Consider the following 22,651-nt stretch of genomic DNA (forward strand, 5'->3'; position numbering starts at 1 on the left):
TCAGACAGAAGGCGAGTTATACCTCCAATAATGTTTTAAAAATAAACTACATGCTAGTGGAATGGCATCAAAGAAAATGTTAACTACAGGAAAACCATTGGCACCAATGCATACATTTAATATATACAGTATATAGGAATATAAGGTTTTTACTGAATTCTGAATTTATCTAAGAATCGATTTAAACTCCTTGCTCTTGATTTTTAGAACCATATATTACAATGTATGTGTCAAAGAGTTTAAGATATGAACTAAATACTAAATAATAGTTTCATCCGCAATATTAATTTCCAATAATTTCTGAGAGGCTTCAATGTCACATTTCCCTGATAAAATATTAATTGCTCTTTCTCTTTTGTGTAATCAGTGGTTCAAATTACTTAATGAAGTAGTACTTTGAAAAGACATGGCTAAGGTGGGATACATGCTTAAATCTTCACATTTACATTGTCAATAGATTAAAAAGAAAATTACAATCTAAAATTAATATACAGCAGAGGAAATTACTCTTGAAAAATTCCAAGAAATATTAAAATAATCTGCCAGCAATTATACTGACATTTCAAATACTTGGTTAAATAAAAGATTTTGACCTGTGCACTTTCTAGTTTGTTCCATTTCTGAAGTTAGTGGAAGATGTTTTAAATATGTATAATCTGATTTCTTTGCAGAAGTTATATATTCCAGGCAGTAGTTCTTGACATTACAGATTTAATTGACACTGCTTTCCTTCCTCCTTCCTGAAAACACTGATTGCCAAAGATAAAATCAAGTAATTAATTCTGCTTTGAATTTCTTCTGACTTCTTTACCATAATTTAAATTTACATTTGTAAGGAAATGAAAAATATTACTTAAACATGATTTTTTTTCAGTTGGTTTATGTCTGTTAGTAGTTAGAGCTGGCTTGTAACAGCTTGAGGGGATAGATGATCTGATCTGAACAAGCTTCATATCTCATATATTAGATCAAGCTTTCATATTTAAGGATGTCAGGTGTTACCAGACACTCTTCTCTTTTCTGTGGCAAATACAGTTTGAGAAAACACTGAAATCTGATTCTTCCCTTGCTTTTATTATTTTTCTACTCCCATCCTTTGGGCTGGTGTCAGTCCTGGCTTGTTCACTTTCTCTTGCCCTGGCTCTTCCCTGAAGCTCAGATCTCTGGATCCTAGAAGATGATGTGCGGCTGAGGTATTGGGAGATTCTGGAACAGATGCATGTGGCTTGAGAAGATGGAGAGAGAGAGAGAGAGAGAGAGAGAGAGAAAACCTTGTCTTTTATACCTGTGGTCTGTTGAAGCTTCTTAATCTCTCTCTTCTGCCAGATGTATCCTGTGACTACAACAATATATAATTTTAGCTACACAGCTGGGAAGTCTAGAGCCCACTGTGACAACAGCTGACTATTTTCATCCTCAAAGATGCAAATATCTCCTCCTGAATACAGAATATAATATTCTAAAAATATGTTAAAGCAGATGTACTTAGCTGTAAATATAAACATAAATAAAAGCAACCTCAGTTGTAATTAATTAGATTCATTCATAAGAATGAATTAGTTGATGAGTAAATGACATCTATTCAAATGATAGTTGATTCAGCCTTTTACATCTTTCGTGATGAAAACCTTTCCAAGCAGCCATGTGATGAGCATCAGCAGACTCACTTGCCCTCATCTTCCCATTCCACAATCCTCTCTCTGATAGGGCTTGAGTGACATTATTGGCATCTCTGCACAGCAGCCACAGTCCCACTGCCAGACCAGTGTCAAGGTTACCAAAAAAGCAGAATCCCCCTGCTTTGCACTCCCTCTGGGGGCTTTTGCCTTTCAGGTCCCAGCCAAACCCCAGCCAGCTTGTAGAGCTGTCTTGCTTCGTGTTTGGTCACAAATATTATCCTCATTAAAGACCTGGATTTGAATCAGTGGCTGAGGTGAATGGAGAGTATTCCTTCTTGTTCACTGGCACGTGTATCACCACACCAGTAGAAGGTTCTCCTGAAAATGGCATCAGGGGCAACATCTCAGGTGTAAGGGATGCTTTCTTTGGGGGAACAGAGACTGGACCTTTATAATTAAGAGAATAATCAGAGGAGGTAGAAACCTTTTCCTTCATTTCTGCCCTCATCATCTAGGTTTTCTTGAGTGCTAATTGTCATCACTTGCTTGTAATTTTTTGTTTTAGAGAAAAACTTGACTCGTTATTTTTTGAATTCAAAGATACTTGTCCCCTCCCCATTGTAGCATGGCTATTTCCAAAAATTTATAATAAATTGAGCTACCATGTGAGAATTGTATGACTTTCTCAGAACTAATTTTAATCTCCTATTAGTGAGGAAAGCATCAACCTTTAGTGAACTTAAATAACCACAATTAAAATTTCCTTTCTGAAATTGCATAATGGATTTGCAGGCTATATTGTTTTCTAAGAATTAGCACATATCACGTTTACACCAATTTTTAGCTGAATAAGTTTTAACCTGAGAAATTTTTATTGTCAAAGAAATAGTCTGCAGTCTAGATTATAAATTCATACACCAACTTCTTAATTGCTGCAGTGACTTCTGACTTCTCATAAAAGGCACAGAAGAAATAGAAAATATACAAACAAATACAGCAGGAAAAAATCAGGAATATGGAATGGTTTGCATATGTAAAGGAACCAAAGAAAGATATTTCAGCACATAAAGATGCAAAACAATGAGATAACTATAGAAGAACATAGAATGCTGATTCATGTTTCTCAGAATACAAAAGCTTGGAGGGCAGTGTCTGAAATAATAGAATAGAAATAAAATATAGGAAAGTTGATTTCACACAATGCATACTCAAACTACAGAATTTACTGACACAGAATATTATAGGCACCAATAGAATAATGTGACTAAAAATGAAATTATGTGAATTTGTGGAGAAGTTGATTACTTATTGTAAGCAGGATGGCTTAGGAGAAGTCTCAGATCTTGTAAACATGCTCTTTCTGCTAAAGAAGGACCTTCCACTATCCTCTAGTGGGTAGGTAAACAAATACTCAACAGTCTAAAAAATGACAGCAGTTCTTATAATTCAAACAATTTCTAAAGTTTCTTTAAATTGAAAACTCTTTATTTTTGTCAAAACCCCTCTTAGTACATGTTCTTCCAGTTTTCTGTTGGGAAAGAAGGGTAGACATCCTTCTGTTCTAGTCACCCAGATTGTATTGACTGCTTTGTCCTGGTCTTCAGGTTTACTACTAGTTTTTAGTGATAATTTTGTTTCTACATTTTTTAGAAAAATTGTCCTGAGACAGGAAAAAAAAATCTTGCATGTGATAGGAGGTGTGGTGACAATTAAAATTTATGCCTTCTAATTACCCATTTTTTGATGGCTGGAAACTTAAAGCAGACACACCATCTTGCTGAAGAGCAGGGATTTTTTCACATGTAAAAGAAGTAAATGAATAATTATCAGTCACATGCCAGTGTTTAACCCTGATAACAGCAATCAAATACTGTTTAAAAGATGCCACAAAAGACTGAAGTAAATTAGGCTGAACAAAACCTGACGTATTTACTTGTCCTGTGTGACCTACATTTGAGCTCTAATCATGGAATTGGAATCTGCTTTTGCCAACTCAGCTCTAGCTATTTTGGCAGGTGTACATTTAATAGTTTGCTCGTGCTCCATGGCACGCTATATGTGTGATGCTGCCTTTTCTCCTGACAATATTTATTAAGAACTCAAAGAAAGTACTACATGCATTTAATATTATTACTATTAATAATCTTTTTGCTACTCAGAGACTTTGGGGAGGGATGGTGTCTTGTATATGGAATTTGGAAGGTGAACAGTGTGATGCCAGTTTCTGTATAGAATGAATACAAATATCTGTGTATATGGAATGAATATAAAGTAGATAAAGTATTTCATAAAAGCAATGCCGTGGAGACATATTTCAACATTTCATTTTATATTACTTTAAAGATTTAGCTGAAATAATTGTTGCAGTCATATATGTGCAATTATAGCAAGAATAACTACCTTTATATGCTGATAATAATAATGCATGGTCTAGTATGAAATCCATACATTTATTTAAGTATTATTGGCAACTGAAAATTTTAACTTACAGTAAGGAAAATGATACATGTCTTTTCTGTTTCCAGGATCCAAAAGAATCAGTGACAGTGAAGTTTCTGATTATGACTGTGACGATGGAATTGGTGTTGTTTCAGGTACTAATGTTGAAATTTACTTGTCCATGTTCAGTAGAACTATTTCTTATTTATAATTTATTATGAACGTTGAAATGTATTCTGATAAAAAATAAGTGGAACTTAGGTATATATTTTTCTAAGAGACACAAAATAAATATTATGCATAATGCATATCTAAACTAAAAAATTACTAATGGGGGAAAAGAGTCTGTGTGAATGTCCTTATTGCTTTTATAAAATTATAGGAATAGCATAAAGGTAGCATTTTTAATAAATGTCAAGAAGTGTTAATTTAATTTTTTTTTGACAGACATTTGTCATTGATATAGCCTGTAAAATTTCATGGTGGAAAAATGACACTGCCAAAGATCTGAAACATGAATGTTTAAGGCAGGCCAGGAGATAGCAGATAATCTGTTTCACTGAGTATTGGAATTGAGCCTGTTTGAGAAAAAAGTTATCGTGTCAAAGAGTATGTCTCCTCTTCTAAGAGAAAAGTTAATACTAGATAAAAAATAATCATAGCTGAAAACAATAAAATCATAACCAAATGCTTTTGATGACTACAACAGAGAATATATTAAAGATTATTGAATCATAGAGATTTTTAGGTTGGATCAAGTCCAACTGCTAGAACTGCAAAGTCCACTACTAAACCTTGCTCCTGAGTCCCACAGCCGCACAGAGTTTTCTGTGCTAGACAGTTCTTGGTTCTCTAGGGTGAGGTCCAGCTCAAGTGCTAATTAGTGAGGTTTGGACGTTCCTCAGTAAAGGCTGAGCAGTAAAATCTGTCTGGTCTGCACAGCAGCTGTAAGACCTTGATCTGTTCAGGTCAGTCAAAGCCTGTTCCTGCCACACAGCCATCCATCAGCATATGGGGTATAGAACATTCTACTGGAGGCCCAGGAAGGGGAGATAGGAAAGAGGAATGAGAAGGAATACAGCTCACCTTGGAACTAGAGGAAATAAAAAGAGGTGATACAGGCAATCCTGAATATTATAGGATGGTGTGAAGCCAAGTATTGATAAATCCAGACATTTAGTGAGCTACCTAATTGTATGAGTTGTCCTAGTCCTGTTATAAAAACTGTTACCAGCCTGAGCTTAGATGCATTTCTGTTTTGCCTCCATAGTCATCCTTTTATTTCCAGCTATTTCATGGTTAGCTCATAGGCTATGCTTAATTTTTGACCCTGGTATATTTTATGCTATGGGTCTTGCACTTGCTCACATAAGGAGATAACTTTTTCTGTTTTTCATAATAAACAGCATGCAAATTCTATGAAAAATCCCTTTATATAAACTGACATAAAATTTTACAGACCTTATGATATAAGCAGGGCAAGTCATATTTGTGCTAAGGTTCCAGCAGTTTTACCAGATTAAAAAAGAACACAAGGCCTGCAAAACCACTAGAGTTTCTCTGTTCCTTAAAACATTTATCTTCAAACAGTAACAGGTGCAGTTTTCAGATTATTACCTTAATTAGAAAACTGTTAAGGAAAACTTACAGCATTTTTATGTTTCCACTCCCCTGTTTGCCTTCTTACAGACAGAACACAGGAAATTTAGGTAGCCAGAGTGGTGTGAAGTTCTGGAACCAAAGAGGCAGCCATCCTCAAAAGTTCTTTGTTCCTATTTACTGTACTTTTGGTCTTTGATGAGCTTTCTGTCTGTAATTAGTAGTCTCTAAGGCAATTCAAATTACCTGTCCTCCCTAAAAGAAGGTCTTTAATATTGCTGTGGGTCAGTTAAATTAAAAATTTACCAATCTAATTTAGGAGCTTAGAAATAAAGGTAGGAAAGAAGTGGATTTAATGGTTATATTTCTAAAGTGCCCAGTGTAACATCATTTTGAAAGTGACTTTTTGTTCCTGTCCTGGAAAAAGGTTTTGTAGAATTTTTTTTACCAGGTGCTTGAACATCAGCAGGATTCTTATGAAACACCTAGATTTACAACTTTGACTCAATAAATTTATCCTTTGACAACTTGTAAAATTATGCTCTTTACGTTTCAATGAATGAGCCTACTTCCCTTACCTGAGTTTCTGACATACCTTTAGTTTTTTTAGGATCTTTAAGCCGTTGAATTTTTGCTGAACAATTCTACACCTTAGTTGCATTTTAATTCAGCCTGGCTGTGTGGGTAGGAAAATTTGGTGGCTTTTAGGTTTCAAAATATTAATTTAGTGCCTTACTTTTTTGTGCTGCTGCCACTACATTTGTAAGTCTTCCAGTTTAGTCTTGTCTTGTCTTACCAGCCACTCTCCTTATCATTCCCTCTATCGTTTAAAGTTCCTGTGTTCGTTTGTAACCTCATCACAGTCTTGGTTTGAGTATATGAGCTGTTTGCATGAAACCATTTGTCTCTCTTTGTTTTCTTTCTTACTTACTTACCCCAGTTCTTTCATTTTGTATTTCCAGGTTTTATTTAACATGACACTTTGCTCTTTTTCTGTCTGCTATATAAATAGTGCATTACATGTAGTAAGCTTGACAACATCTTTCGAGTACTCTCAATGATCCTTTCCATAAAATTAATTTCTAGTATCACACCTGTGAACTAAACTCCAGAAACCTTTAAGAAGCATAAAAATTATCTTTTTGCTCCTTTTCATCTTACTTTTATTCATAATGATTGATTAGATATCCTTTAAAGTTCCCTTCCAATTCAAACCATTCTGTGATTTTATGACCTCTTGGAAAAATTATTTACAAAATCTATTACTTCTTGTGGCTTGGATCTTAGACTGCTTAGACAAAAGTAATAAACTTCAGTCTGTTGTTTCTGTCAACAGGAAAGGCTTTTAAGAAAATAGTGATAAACAGATTGAAAAACTTCAATGTCCTTTTTTTGGCTACACATGTATTCTCAAACAGAAATTGTCACAAAGGTTTATGACATATTACGTATTTAAAAAGCAGCTTTCTCCTAGATTTTCTATGTTTCTAAAATAGCTCTCTTCAAATATAATAGGCATTCATCTTGGGAAACCCTAGAATAAAGTCTCTATTATATTTAATCTTTGCTGGCATTAATCTTACCATAGGATCGTTGAATGAGCAGCATTAGCAGTTCTGGTTATGTTTTTAGGTTGTTTATACCTAACTCTCAAATAATTTAAAGCATTTATTTTGCTGCCCTGAACAATAAATCTTGGTCATCAAAGTTGTCTGTCATGAGCAGTTCTGTGTGGGAGTACATCAGTATCTACACCTGCCCTTTAGAATACTCTTATGTCCTTTTCCATAAAAGTGATACACTATTTTTATATTGATTTTTTTTTGTAAATTCCAGAAAGGTTTATAAAACATCATTTATATTATAAAAATAAATACAACTCAGCGAAAGGCAGGTTTACTTTTTGTTATTGTTTTTTTTTTTTTTTAGTGTCCAAAGTTAATCATGCATTACAGTTAACAAATTCAATCCATATGGACTGTAATTTCTAAATAGTTTTCTTCCCAGATATTTTCTTGTGTATGTTGAACCTAGGGAATACAAGCAACCTACTGAGTCTGACTTTATGAACAGAGACATGTATTGTCAAGACCATTTAATCATAAAATTCTCACCTATTGTTTTTTGTAACACTAAAATATTCAGTAAGATATTAATGTTTAAAATTCAGTTCTACACCAATATCTCATCTGCATTACAACAGATTATGTATTATGAAACACTTGTAATCTGAGATATGTTTCAACAGATGAATCATGGATGAATGTAAAGCAGTGAATTCTGCATGGACTGCATTACAAGTCTCTATAGAGAAGAGCTTTTCCAAGTAAAAGAATGCAGTCTCCAGCTTTGAGATGAAAAATATTTATAGGGATAAATTTTTATTGTTACACAGAAGATAGCTGTATGTTTCAGGAGCAAATAAGAATACAAAGAAGATATTTATTCAGAGGATAGTTAGAGCTGAGTAAATTAGGAAAAAGTAGTAATCATCTCTACAGAAATTATTATTGAACTTACAAAAATATTTCTGTGTTTGAAGAAGAATGAAAAGCAATTATCCATTTTTGCTTCACTTCTTAAAACACCTGAGGAATCCTTTGTTCAAAAGAATGCTTTCACTGTCATGTTGCAGCATTTGCTGCAGAGGTAATGTCTTTTTCTCTTATTTGCTGATAACGTGGGCTGAATTTTTATGCCTGATTCCTGTGGATGATTGCTTCTCAAAGCAGATGCAGGAAACACACTTTGTTTACAGATTGAAATCAGCTGCCTATAGAAAGATATCTTACAGCATTAGCACATGGAGTGGATTACTTCCATCCCTACTAAATATACGGATTTCATTGTAGATCACCAGCTAGCCCTAAATGGGAGCCTCTAGTGACCCAAAAGCCCAGTAACTTCAGACATAAACACTGTCAAGGTTTTTATTTTATTGTATGTTGATACCAAATGCCCTGCTCTAAAATCTGTTCTTTCTGAGCTCTCCCTTGAGTTAAAAATGTTGGTCTGTGTATCACAAAAATCCCCCTCCCAAACTGAAATTCAAGCCTTGTTAAACAGTCCTTATGCTGACCCCCTAGATCAATGGGTCTTTAAACATTTTCCTTTCTTTCAAACAAATAATGTATTTATTATTTACAACTTTATGCCTAAAGTTCTTTACATATTATTATAATTCTTCAAGATTTTCTTGCATTTTTAATTTTATTTCTTAATGAATACTTTCTATTTATCAAGTTTATTCTCTTATTTAAATTTTGAATGTAATAGTTTAATTATTTAAAAAATAAAGAAATCCTTCACTATCATTTCCTCAGCTGAAAAATCATCTTTCTCTTCAAACATCCAAATCCTCTCAATGCTTTTCTTTAAAGCAGTCAAAACTAGTCAAAACCATTTTTAAATATAAGCTGTATCACTCCACTTTGAAAGGTGTAACTTGATTCAAGTTTTATTTTCAGATTATTACTAGTTATCAATAGCATTCTCTTTGTAGAAAGTTAAGAAATTATGAGCTTGGTATGCCAGTTTATATTCTGCCACAGTCCTATATCTGGGGAGTTACAAAGGCATTAATAGGCAATGAAAATTGCAATGAAGTTGCATCCCAATCAGAGATCCTCTTAGTGGATACTTCTCACATAAGGGAAAGGCTGGTTGGGGTGGGTTACAATTGTGGTGAAGAACACTTCTAAGAAGGAAATGCTACAAGACTGATAAATTCCAATCAGTGCTGTGAAGAGGAGGCTAGTTTTGGGGACTTTGTGGACAGATGCAAATATACATGGATGAGTGCTTAACTAAGAAGAAACATCTTTATAGTACCGGTGGTGGTTTGGGGTTTTTTTCCCAAGCTTTGCATATTAAGCTGGGTGTAGGAACAGTGCTGAAAACTCAGCAAGTTCTAGTTTATTGATGTGTGGGAATGCTTTTCCATAGGAAAGGACTTGTCTCAGGTGTAATGGACCCATAAATACAATTAGCACTGTAGAGCTAAATGTTCCTGTGAGGAACTGAGTTGCAGCAAGTAACCAGTTGTTCCTACTGTAATGTTTACCGATGCCTTTCACTGTACATTTGTTCTTCCTGTATTTGCAAAATAATGTTTTGATACAAAAAAAATAAATCCCCAAAGCAATGCATAATGTATCTTCAACTTATAAAGTATTCAGATATTAATAATTCAATTTATTTGATTAGTGACTGTCAGCAATTTTTATAGAGGATGTCTAAATTCTTCATTTAGATGTCCAATTCACCCCAGAAGCTGAGCACATTTATATAAAAGAACTGAACTCTGTCCAAAGTGCCCATGTGTGAAATCTTGGTGTGTTAAGCATTTCTGGCAATTTGATTATATAATTGTTTTTAATTAGTGCTTGTTCTAAGCCCAACCACTGTGAGTGTTAAGAAGTTAAATATCTGAAAGGTTGACGCCTCAATCAAGTACAAATGTTAAAGTGGAGAAAACATCACTTAACATCAGTGTCAGAAACAAGTCAATTATGTTGCCTTTGATGAACAACCATTCTAGTACTGCCTTTCTAGAACAATTTCCATACGAGGAGTTTCTTTCAAGTAAATCAAGCAGCAAGGCATCTAAATTAAAATCTTCATTAGTATACTTCAATTAATTCTTTTTAGGGCTATTTTAGGGCTGTTGACGTGAACTTAATATTGGGAAGTTTGTGATTTTCTGCAGTTTTGTGGCTGCAAGGTTTGTAATTTAATAACAATTCAATCATCAGTGTTTACTGAACATGTACCCTGCATAGCATAATATTAGTACAGCTATGCTGTGTGGATTAATACTTTAGGTCAAATATATTAATAGTATCTCTTAAATCAGATAAAACTAAAACTTCAGGTCTGAAGAAGCTGTATTTAGTGTGCTTTGTAAAATCCCTCTTTTCATATGTATCAGTTTTTAATGAAACCTTCCCATGAAAGGAGAAGGTGGTGGCATTGCAGTTATGTTTGTCATGTGTCTGTCTTTTGAGTGTCTGCAGCTCACAGTTGTTTATCACTGATTATCTCTACACTGATTATCAGGTTCTGTGTACTCTCTATGTTGATTTAAGAGGCTTGCCATAGTTATAGAGCCTTTGATTCTATGGTAATGACTCAATATTTATAGCTGCAAGCAGGATAATGTTTATCCTATTTTTGCTACTGCTATAAATAACTATCTGCTTTGCTCAATAGCAACTCATTGGTCAAGCTGCACTTATAACCTATCTTTTCTGCCTATAATTTCTTTTCACAAGAAAATGTTTTCGCTTACCTTCCCTGATGTAGTTTCCAAGATGTGCAATATTTTTGAAAATGGAAGTTAAATCATACCTGCAGTAGAGGCAGTTAAATCAGAGCTACATTGACTCTACAAAACTGAAGGATAACTTTCAAATTACCTCATTAATTCATGTTAGTGGATTGTCTTACTCAAACAGCTGCTTTTCAATGCGTGACCTGTTGGCAAAAGAGGAGTTTGTAAATACAATAATTTTTTGTTTTAAGTAAATGAATTAAAAATGCCAAAGTTTATTTTCTGGCAACAATATTATTAGACAATATTAATCTATTTATCTGATCACAGCTAAACACATCTAGTTTTCTTCAAAAAAGTAAAAAATTTTCTTCAAAAGCAAAAATTTATCAAAATTTATCAAGATTGCTAGGAATGCTGATTGTTTCTGCCTTTATTATTATCATAAGGAAGCAGTACCAGTGTTAGTTACCAAAAGGTGTGTCTGACTCCAAATTAATGTAAAGCACTTACTTGATCAGGATTAGATTTGACAGTTAATTAAAAAGTAATATATTGCAACAATACTGCTCAAGTGGTCAACTACTGTGATTTATTGCAATACTGCACAAGTGGTCAACTACAATAAGTAATTACAGCTGGAGGCGGATTTTTGTTCTAAAGTAATTAATTTGTTTCTATGTGCAGGTTTAATTAATTCAATAATTTTGACTTACTTGTTCTCATTTCTAGGAATTTTTTAGACTTTTTAGTATTTTTTTGAATTTTAAAGATTTTTGTTTGTGTTTTGTTAATTGATTACCTTGGCCTTCATTATGTTTATTCACTTAGAAAACCTGATGACATTGCTCATTCCCCCTGTACTTCGACGTCTGTACATACCAAATATTATATAAACTGCTGATTTTTTCAAAGAGTTTACCTATTTCTTCACATTACTGCTCAAACATTGTTTCAAACAAAACATTGTTTTCCATCTCCAAATGCAACAAATTCTCCTTGTGTATGCAGAATACAAAGAACCACCTCTGTCGTTTCTGTCAGTAGACATGCATTATTAGGATAATAAGACAGTATTTCTCTCTGTGTCCTTGTACTGTAAATCATGCTTTTTATTTCAATATCTAGAACTTTATAATAACTTGCTGCTCACTTATGTGTGGTGGATTGACGCTGGCTCGGTGCCACGTGGCTGCCAGAACTGCTCCATCGCTACCCTCATGAGTTGGACACTGGAGAGAAAGTGTGACTGAAGACTTGTGGGTCGAGATAAGGACAGGAAGAGATCACTCACCAGTCACAGTCATGGGCAAAACAGACAACTCAGAGAAATTATTTAATCACAAATAAAATCAGAGTAGGATAATGAGAAAATAACCCCCTGAAATTTCAAAACTTTCCCCCCACCCCTTCCTTCTCTCTGGTCTCAACTTCCCTTCTGGTTCTCTACCTCTCCCTCTCAGCTCCACAGGGAGATGGGAATGGGGGTTGCACTCAGTTCATCAGACGTTGTCTCTGCTGCTCCTTCCTCCTCAGGGGGAGAACCCTTCACTCTATTCCTCTGTTCCAGAGTGAGGTCCCTCTCATGGGACACAGCCCTGGATGAACTTCTCCAATGTCAGTTCATCCCACGGGCTGCAGTCTGTCACAAACTGCTCCAACACGAGTCTCTTCCATAGGGTTCAGTCCTTTGGGAACCAGCTGCTCCAGGGTGGGTCACAAACCTGCTCTGGAGTGGCCTCTCTCCCCAGGTCCACAGGTCCTGCCAGGATTCTGCTGCAGGGTGGGATCTCCACTACTGTTACTTTAGCTCTTTTACTTCTGGTTAAAGTATTGCAGAATTGCAGAGTGTATTGACTTCCAAACTAACTAGCAAAAAAATTATTTTTTTATCTCCTAGACTTTACTAGGGAGTGAATAACACCCTGTTTCTAACACAGATAAAATTTTCTCATCTTGCCTTTGATGATTTCAGAATTATGTTGCACTGACCCCTATATGTTTTGTGAGGGCCTATGATAATAAATTTACTTCATATATAGGATAAAATCTTTATTTCATTACTGACTCTTAGCTGAGGATGCACATAACGTGATTTGACTGCTGTGTAGTGAGGAGAGACTACCTGATCCTCAGCATCCTTATGTTAGTGTAATGTAATGATGTGCTTTTTTTCCCTTTATGTACTCATACCAGATACACACCAAGCAGTTTACACCTAAACATAGGAGGAAGAAGTTATTTATGAATTAGGATTGTTTATAAATGTCCTTGGTTGTAAGGCCGTAAGCAAATAAGGGTACTCAGTTGAAAATATTGAACATACTTCTAATCATAAAGTGGAATGAATACATAAGGTTTTGTTTAGGTACTAATGAACATTTTCCAGGAATAAGAAAAATCATGAGCAGAAGATTATGACACTCTTGGAAGATTCTCATGGGAAAAGCATTGAATGAGCCAGAATTTTTCCAGTGCCGGGTGGATCTCTCTAAGTATTCTTTACTTGATTGCTGTCTTTGGAACAAAGAAATCAGTTTTATCAGTTGTCATAGCCACCAGGAACTCTCTGAAGACCTATACCTGCTAAGCATTATAATCAGGTTAACAATTGAAAGTCCTCAATTTCTTATCATCGTGTTTTAATTTCATCCTCAAAATTTGGGGAAACTTACTTGAAATTGCTCTATATCTAGCATCTTTTTTCTCAGAGAGTATTGCACCACAGGACAGTGAATTCAACTTTTTCAATTAGATTAAGACAATCACTTTTAATACATGCAGCTTTTTAAAAAGATTTTTATTAGAAGTCTGTGTTAAATGTCCATGTGGTAGCTTTTTAGGCCCGTGTAACTTGGACGCTTTTGCCTAGACCATTTATGCCTTCTATTAGGCTTATTCAAGATTAGCCTATTTGTGAAGGAATTGTGTTTTTTAGTTCAGAATTGTGAGTGAAATCCAATGTCACTGAGTCATTGTTACTTTAATTGTTTCTGGAATACAAATCTTTCTTGAACCCAAACTCATTATTTAATTCCATATTACCTTCCTATCCCAAATTTGTAAACTAAATTTTGGATTAATTTTTAATTATGGACATTTCTACTTGAAAACATTACAAATAACATTTTCAATATAATTTTAATTAAAAATGCAATAGTGACCTTTTTTATTCTAAGGAAAAATGAGTTTAATTAGTTTAATTATTAATACATCATATTACCCATAAATGGTAAGTCCCCAGTTTGGTGCATGGTATTAATTTCTATACTTTTAGAGTATAACTACAGGAACTGTAATTGTACTTAAATAAAGCATAACAACAGGAGTCAACTTTATGTATGTTTTATTATAAAACCCAAGAACACGTGATAACATTCTTGATCAAATCCCATCTTTTATTGAGTTTCTCACTACTACAGATATGGCAGGCAGTTGCAAAGTGCAACTTCAGATTCACTGAATATTTGCATTTCTTTTTAGATTACCGACATAATGGGAGAGATCTTCAAAGTTCAACACTATCAGTGCCAGAGCAAGTAATGTCATCTAATCATTGTTCTCGATCAGGGTCCCCTCACCGTGGAGATAGTATAGGACGGACTAGATCGTGGTCTCCCAGTGTCCCTCCCCCACAAAGGTAAACTCTTGTTTAACTATGCAGTTATATCAGTTAAAGTGGTATTGATCTTGTACCAATACTGGAAATAATCTCCAGGCTTTTAAAATGGAAATGAATTGGTTAGATCTTACAAAATTACGTAAAGCCGATAATGTCTTTTTCTTACATTATAGTGATGTGCCTGATTTGTAATTCTATGTTATTTATGGTTTATTATTACTATATTATTTATTATTATTATATGATTACATAATGGTATCTTACTTCTGCCTCTTTATATCTAGTTTTTCACCAAAATTCAGTACAGTCCAATCTAAGGAAGGAAAAGTATCTCTCCACATTTTCATTTTCTAGAGCTATTTACAGGTGCCATGTTTTATAGTATATGATAGTTCGATAATTCCTTAGCATTCATGTGACAGTGGATGTTTTCAACCCTTTTATTTCTGTAGAATTAATGTTCTGGGGAGCCTCCCTGGCTACCCATAATATCTTCCTTTCTACTATATTTTTCATACTTCTAAATCATCAAGAATAATCTGACAGACATACACTTTCATAGTGAAAGATGTCAACTCCTGATCTTGGAAGATCTCTGGTAACTATTTATCTTGAGAAAATTAGACGAGGAAATTTCTTCCAGAAGTTAGTACTTTTGGATAATGCGTAATAATTGATTTGATACTCTGCAGGATAAGGTTTTTTAAGAGGAAGGAAGCAGAAGGACAGATGTAAATGGGAATGAAACCTGTTTTTCAGTACTTTTGTTGCTATGTATGGGTAGGTTTCCAGATGATGTAATTCAGTTGAAATGAAAGTGGAAGTTATCTCTTTTGCCCATAATGTTCACAATTCCCTTTTAATACTGAAGATCTGTTATCCAATATTTCCTGGCAGGTACATGTTCTTCTCCCTTTCTTGCAGCCATCCTGATTCTCTTGTGTTCTGTTTTCCTTTCTCTTACCTTTGTTCTTTTTGTTAAGTTAAAATTCTCTTGACTTCATAATATCTTACTTATGTTTTTACTTACCATTTCCTCTAATGGATTTAGCTTATATGATATCCTTTTGCATTTGTGAGATATTAGGATTCCAAATCATCCCACATCATACAGCTAAGAGGCAGAAACTGTGTGTTTCTACTTGAAATCTAATCCTAAAACCAAGTCAGCCTGACTTGAAATGAGACATAAATGGTAGACAAAAAGAGGCCTATTCTGATTTTTACTATACTGATTTCAGTCTAAGTAATTTCCTATGCTAAATCACCAGAATTTATTTGTCTTGGATATAGACATAAATGTGAGCAAAATATCTTTGTGTGTATGTTTGTGTTTTTATGTTTTTCTGTCTGCATCCATGCTGTGTGCATTTTGGGCAGATCATTTACCCAAGCTCGTAATTAACACTTGTTTAACATCATTGAAAAATCTACTTCTCGTTTTCTTCTAGTCTTGGATTTCTTTACATACTCAAAATCTCTTTTTAACTTTCTTAAAGCTAAATTTTTAAATATAGTTTTAAATTTATTGCAGCTGTTTCCTACAATGTCAGAATCAAACACATTATTTGTGTAATATTTCCCTGCTCACACACCAAATAAACTCTTTGAGGACTTGTTGAGCTCAGAAAATTGGGTTATGAGAGCTTAAGGATTTGTAGAAGAGAAGTATAATCTATGGGTTATAGAAATATCTTTGTTAGATCTACTGAAAGTGTAGGTGTACTCAGGAAATTTGTAAGAATTATCAACCACATTTGCACCCTGTTCAGGTGAATTTGTTATGCATGTGCTGCTCTACAGATGTCCTAACTGCAGTGAGCATTCTGCATGCCCAGAGATTTCCCATTACTGACACCTCTGCAGGCAGGAGTTTCTGGGCCATGGTATTTCTTAGAAACCATTTTGCAGTCCTCAGTCTTACTTAATTTTGTTAACAAACTCCACCAAAGGCCCACTGCACCTTAGCTGACAAGAAATTGTTACCGCTCTTGTTATTCTTTACTAATCAGGGTAAACTCAGTATTTGGATTCATGAATGCCAGAGTGGAAAATGATTTATAACAGATGAGGTGGAGCTGAAGGCAAAAGTTTATATGCACACTGCACACTGGTGCAGATTGCAGTAAAGGACAGGAGACATAAGAATTTACTGTTCTAAAACTTGAGGGAAGCATCCAATTTGTTATTTTCAAATCAATACAAAAAAATTATGTTTTCATTATCCAGTAATTGTTACAGTTAACCATTGTCTCCTGTTTTCCTATACTTGTGGGTTTTACAGAGCACAAAAAGTAAAGTTAAGTGTGTGTCAGTAGGTATTGATAGATAAACTGAACAAAACAATTGACAGGCAAACTTCGGTTTCAATTAGTACAGGTGATTGGTGCTCCTTAACTAAGCACTATGGGTACTACTTACAGCTGATTAAATGGTTGTGAGTTTTTTAAATGTTCTTCTAGTGAGATTACAAAGTAAGTATTCCAGGGCAAAACAAGCAGCTATTTTTAAATTCAGATGACATTTTTTTCAGCAGGCTGCACTCTACTGTAACAACCACGAGTCCCCATTGTGTCTTACTACAGTTTACATGTTTATAGTAAAACCAAAATCAAGAACTCATGAAAAATTGTTCATAGTGTATGTTTCTGTCAGAAACTAAGTTTTTGCTTGAAGTCTGGAAAGGCTAATGAAGTGTTGTGCAAGATGAACATTTTTAATGAAGGAAAAAAAAAAAAGCTTTCCTCTTATTTCCATAAGAAACATATTGGAACAAAAAAAGAGAAAAAGAGATATTTTTTTTTTAACTTTAAGATTTAAAGTTACCAACATGATTGCTGATAATTCTTTTTACAAAGCAGTGAGAGTCATCCAGGCACACTCAAAACTCAGAATCTGATTTCTTTCATCCTCAGTCGGAATGTGGATCAGGGACTGCGAGGGACTCGATCTACTCCTGCGCATTACAACACCCTGAACCGAATGGACAGACACCGTGTCATAGATGACCACTACTCCCCAGACAGAGAGAGGTAAGTATCTGCCTGCAATTAGAAACAGCTGTAGCCTACACACAGCAACGTGAGTAACTTCAGTATGGTAGCTGAAATAAAATTTCATAAATTAAATTAAAATAAATGACATACCTAATCCCAGAAATTAGCATTTCTTATTTATCCACGTAACGTACATTACAAAATATCAGTGCACATAAAGCTGACAAAACTGTCCAGTGAGTGTATGTTTGCCAGGAGGGAATCTGAAAAAAATCTATGAGAAAATGTATCATATAAAAGTTGAATAGATGAGTTGTCCTTTTTTTATAAAAATATTTTTGTGTGTTATATCAGTGAATCTTTTAAGTACTAAATATCTTTTAAATACATCCATCAGTAGACTTGGTCATTTTTGCTACTGAATAAAGAGGTATAAAAATAGATAATTTCAGCTCAGTATTAATGTAATACTCCTGTTGGATGCAGTGTAGTTCATAGATGTAACAAAAGTATATTCTACTGCTGTGTTCTGTTTTTGTCTTTGCTCAACCTTCTGAGACACTTTGAAAAAAAGAGAAAAAAAGATTAGGACAGCATGTATGAAAGCGGAGTCTTTGTGTTAAGAAGCACATCTGACTATAACTAATGTTTTGCCTAATGGAACTTCCCAAAGAGTAAGCAGAGCTTTAGCAACCTCTATGAATTTTAATGATGTAAAAAAGAATTGCAGCAATAATTGAACAGTGTGGTTAATTTTGCTGAATTAATTGAAACAATGACTTTGTGAAATTAAAAAAATTATTGGCCTTTTCCACTTCATTGTCTTCAGGTAGAAAATCAAAACAAAGAGGATTTATTACCATTATTTTTTGCAGTCTTTCAGCTTTTCTGCACCAGTTGGAAATTCCTGCACTTTATAATGACAGGCATAATTGCTAGCTTTTGTCTCGTTTTATAATATGCATAAGGCAAGGATTAATAGAGACTTGTTTTGTAATCTTGAATAATATATGACTAGTATTTGAAATTAATACCTTTACAGATAGCCATTACAGGTTATTCTTCAAGTGACATCAAAACACATCTTTGTGGTTTCCAACTGTAATACAAAGAATTTGAGAAATTGGTGGCTTTTTGTTAGCAATATTGAACAGAAAAGATTATTATTTCTTAAGAGACCGGTAATGTGATGGTCAATGATTGTATGGAATGCAAGGCTATTTTTCATAAGATTATGATATTTTAATTTCAGAAGGTAAAATAATAATTAATTTTTCCCAAATACTTGTAACAAAAGAAGTATCAAAAGGAATTAAACCCCAAATCTATTCAAAATTATTTGTAATTTAATTTGGTGAATAAAAAAGTCAAGTGGGCATAAATAAAGCTAACATAAAAACAGCATTTATCATCCAGAATAGTAACTGTATTCATAACAAGTATGGTAGATGATAAGTCAAACTCCTTTTTGCATTAAACTAGTTAATATTTCTGTTTAAATTACTGAGAAAAAAAATCTATTCAGTTGATTCATTAGAATATGATTTTCATACAGAAGGCAGTAGCTTGAAGATTCTGAGCTGTTTCCTTAAAAGATTATTACAGAATGCTTTTGGGATACAATGTTATGTTGATTTTTAGACCAGTCATCCTTGAAACAGGATCTAAACTTGTCCTTAGAGCCTGTGTATGCCTTATGGAATGCTTCTGCATTTGCTCACTGTGCAAGTTCATTTGTTGCCTCCCAGAGAAATGAATAGCTGTGAAAGGTTGCTTGAAGTATTTTACCACAATGTCTTTCCATCCCTTGAGTCAAATAACCCCTGCTGATTTAGAGAAAAAATAATTGGGTTTTTCAGAAAAACAATGTCAGAAGGTTGTTGGAGGTGAGATTATTGAATTTGCATGACCATTCTAGATTAATAGGTATTTGCTTGATAGGTGTGCTCTGAATCTCTGAATACAGTTTTGTATGTTGTCTGTATTTTCCAAAACACACAAAGAAATTCTCCTCTTCACACATGGTGAGTGGCTGCCTGTGTAATCATGTTATTGACTAGTTACACCGCTACTGCAACATGCAGTCTCTGAACAAGAAAAGGCTATTTCCAAATATTTATGATTTTTTTAATAGTCATCGTTAATTTGACAGTGATTTTATGCATGGAAGGATTTCAAAAATTTTTAATGACTATTTGTGATACTGTCTCTGCTGTATAATAAAAACCCAATGGTATCCCTAAAGTAGCTCTTTAATAGTATTGCTCCTGAAAACTTCTGGAACTGCAGGCAGTTGGGGAAAGTTGAAAAACTGCATTTTTGTATAGGTTTGTAATATACATGTTGTCCACACTTGGCTCTGAAAACAAATCACACATTTCTTTCCCACAGCTCTGATGGTTTCTTGTTTCCATGAAACAGCTTTTGAAGCTTCTTGCTAAAAGAGGATTTTGAAATAGTACCATCTATAGACATGCTCAGTTGCTAAGTTAAAGTGTGACTGAGAATATGAAAAAGAAAATTCTTTCCTTCCTTTTCTAGATAATTCAACATTAAGCTCTCTAAGGTATATGGCACTGAGGAGTTAAAATCACATACAAAAAGCCTAATGTCCTCAAGTCTAATGGCAATGTAAACATCACTTCAAAATTAGTCATAGTTAGAATAGAAAATAAAAGTATTTTTAAAACCTTGAAAGACACATTTTTAAAAAAAATTAATTGGAGATAATTTTAATTTCAAATGCCAAAACCTTAAATATGTAAAATATGGCTAAACCATATACTTATTTCTGTATAATGTAAGAGTAAATTTACAGTTTAAATTTGTATCTGCTGCTGTATTAACAAAAGTGTCAAACTGTACTATGTACACTGATAACTCAAAATGAGAAGCCATGTTAGTTTGTTACCTGTATATTTAATATAAATCTACTAGTTAATTGCCATCAAAATGTAAGTTTTTTGTGGGTACTCATACTCTTATTAAATAGCCTAAATCTTATGAATTAGCCATAATGCTTATGACCTAATATGGACCCAAATTCCATGAAACCATTTATCTGTAATGGATAACCTTGTGTCAGTTTGAAATGTTTTAATAAATTCTCTAACACTGACTTTTACCTCACTTGAGAAGCTAAAGCTAATCAAGCTATAGAAACTATTGAGAAAATTTTGGAAACAGTTGGATTTAAACTCAGAGTTTTATATTTAAACAATCAATATTATTAGGTGAATTAGAGTAAAAGTATGAGAATCTTAGCATAGTTCTAGGAAGAAAAAGACAAACTACAAAACCACCAAACTATATCTATGTGTTTCTTTCTGAATGATTTATCACCAGTTAACAATAAACACCAAGACAGTATGAGAAAATTGTACTCAGGCCCACAACTTCAGCACATCTAGATACTATTCAGCAACAATTAATTTAACGATATTTAATATCCTAGCTGGGTTGTCCCTGAGGAATAAAATTGCTAATGGTGAATTTATCATAGGTATGTTAAACCAGAGCATTCTGAGAATGCCTAACTCAAATAGACTTGCAGGAGAAATGTATGAGAAAGCTCCTCAAGTATAAGTGTTTTTCTGAAAGGCACTTACAAGAAACAAGAGAAAAGGGAATCCACTATTGATTCATCAAATGAATTTTCAGATTGAATATTGAACACTTTCCATTTGAAAGAGAAAAAGTTGCTACCTGTTTTGTTAACCTAATAGGGCAGTCATAAGCATGGTTATTTAGAGAAATATTCTCCATTACTTTAAAATCACTTCAAAGATGTTATCTGGATGTGCTAGGACTATCACACCTGTGCTGGTGTGTGTGTGACTATCACACACTAGAACACTAACACCTCTTAGAGGAGATTTCATTCACATATTTCAAAACACGCTTGGTTTCTTTCATTCTGTGGAAAACATGTGGTTTGGATTTTCTTAACATGAAGAGAATAATGAAATACAGGCCAAAAAATTCCATGTCCTATAATCAAACCAGTAAAGACCAAAATAATTCACTACAATGAGCCTGTTACACGTTAGCTAAAACACAGTATAAATATCTGCTTCTATTATTTGGTAGAAAATTAAAGGTGGGTAAGAGCAACATAAATTTTACATTTCTAAATATCATCTTAAACTGTGCAGTTGCTTTATCTAAGGGTAGCAGGCTTCTAATCCAATATTTTTATTAAGTAGGCACCAGATTTGATCAAAATAGGAAAATATTTTTTGATACATTTTTCCATATTAAAACACTGAAAAGAGCAGATTTTTTTTCAAAGTCTTTATTAAATACACAGCTGAATAGTATGTAATTAGCTAGTAATTTATTTATTATTTAGTTAAATTTTACTGTAAAATCATATAAATGCTGATTAAAATACAAAGATATTGTAAAGTGTAGAGTGTTCCTGATGCTTTAATTGGAAAGTTTGGGATCATTTTTTCAGGTTTCAATTGTGTGTATCATGTGGGTAATGTACCCACATGGGGATATGTAATGTCACTGCTTTGCTTCTCCAAATACCCAGTAAAGTAAAAGAAATGCATTGCTGAAAATTTGCTTATAGCTATGTTATAAAATGTTTGCATCAGTTTGAATCTCAATAATTGCAGTGTTTCTTTAAGTTCTTTTTCTCCTTTCAAATCAGTGTTTAATTGCACAATTATCTGCACCACCCACCTGGTGCCTCCATGAGTCTCCTGAAGGACGATTATCTCCAGCAGGGATGTCGGAGTAGGAAGGTGGTAAAGAAGAAGCTTTGAGCCAAATTTAAAAAATAAACCACCACCACCAAGAGTCACAGATATATTCCTCAGAATAAAATGCACGAAAAAAGGAAAAAAACAAAATCAAACCTGTTTTAAAAATAGTGCAGTTCTGATAAAAGACTTCAGTGTTGCATCTTTGGAGCAATGACTTAAAATGCTTTATGGGGAGCACTGTGATAATGTGGTACTGATTTTCTTATTGAAAGTCATCTTGATTGATTGTGTGTCAGCTCACAAATTCTCTGCTGATAATTGCTATTGTTTCACAACTGAAGTCTTCAAATTGGCAGTTACATTCAGATGGAACATTTCCAGGATTTCAT

At 33.9% G+C, this 22,651-nt stretch overlaps 1 protein-coding gene across 37 annotated transcripts in view; it reads left to right on the top strand.

The window, feature by feature from the left end:
* The window catches only part of RIMS2 (regulating synaptic membrane exocytosis 2), a 447,907-nt gene that overhangs the window by 271,444 nt on the left and 153,812 nt on the right, over positions 1-22,651 (top strand). For all 37 annotated transcript variants that reach the window (XM_058833029.1, XM_058833039.1, XM_058833034.1 and 34 more), the window contains 3 exons: positions 4,145-4,213; positions 14,413-14,569; positions 17,467-17,583. In XM_058833029.1, the coding sequence (XP_058689012.1) occupies positions 4,145-4,213; positions 14,413-14,569; positions 17,467-17,583 (343 nt within the window). The remainder of the gene's footprint in view (positions 1-4,144; positions 4,214-14,412; positions 14,570-17,466; positions 17,584-22,651) is intronic.

The sequence above is a fragment of the Poecile atricapillus genome, chromosome 2, assembly GCF_030490865.1.
Source record: "Poecile atricapillus isolate bPoeAtr1 chromosome 2, bPoeAtr1.hap1, whole genome shotgun sequence".
Lineage (NCBI taxonomy): Eukaryota > Metazoa > Chordata > Aves > Passeriformes > Paridae > Poecile > Poecile atricapillus.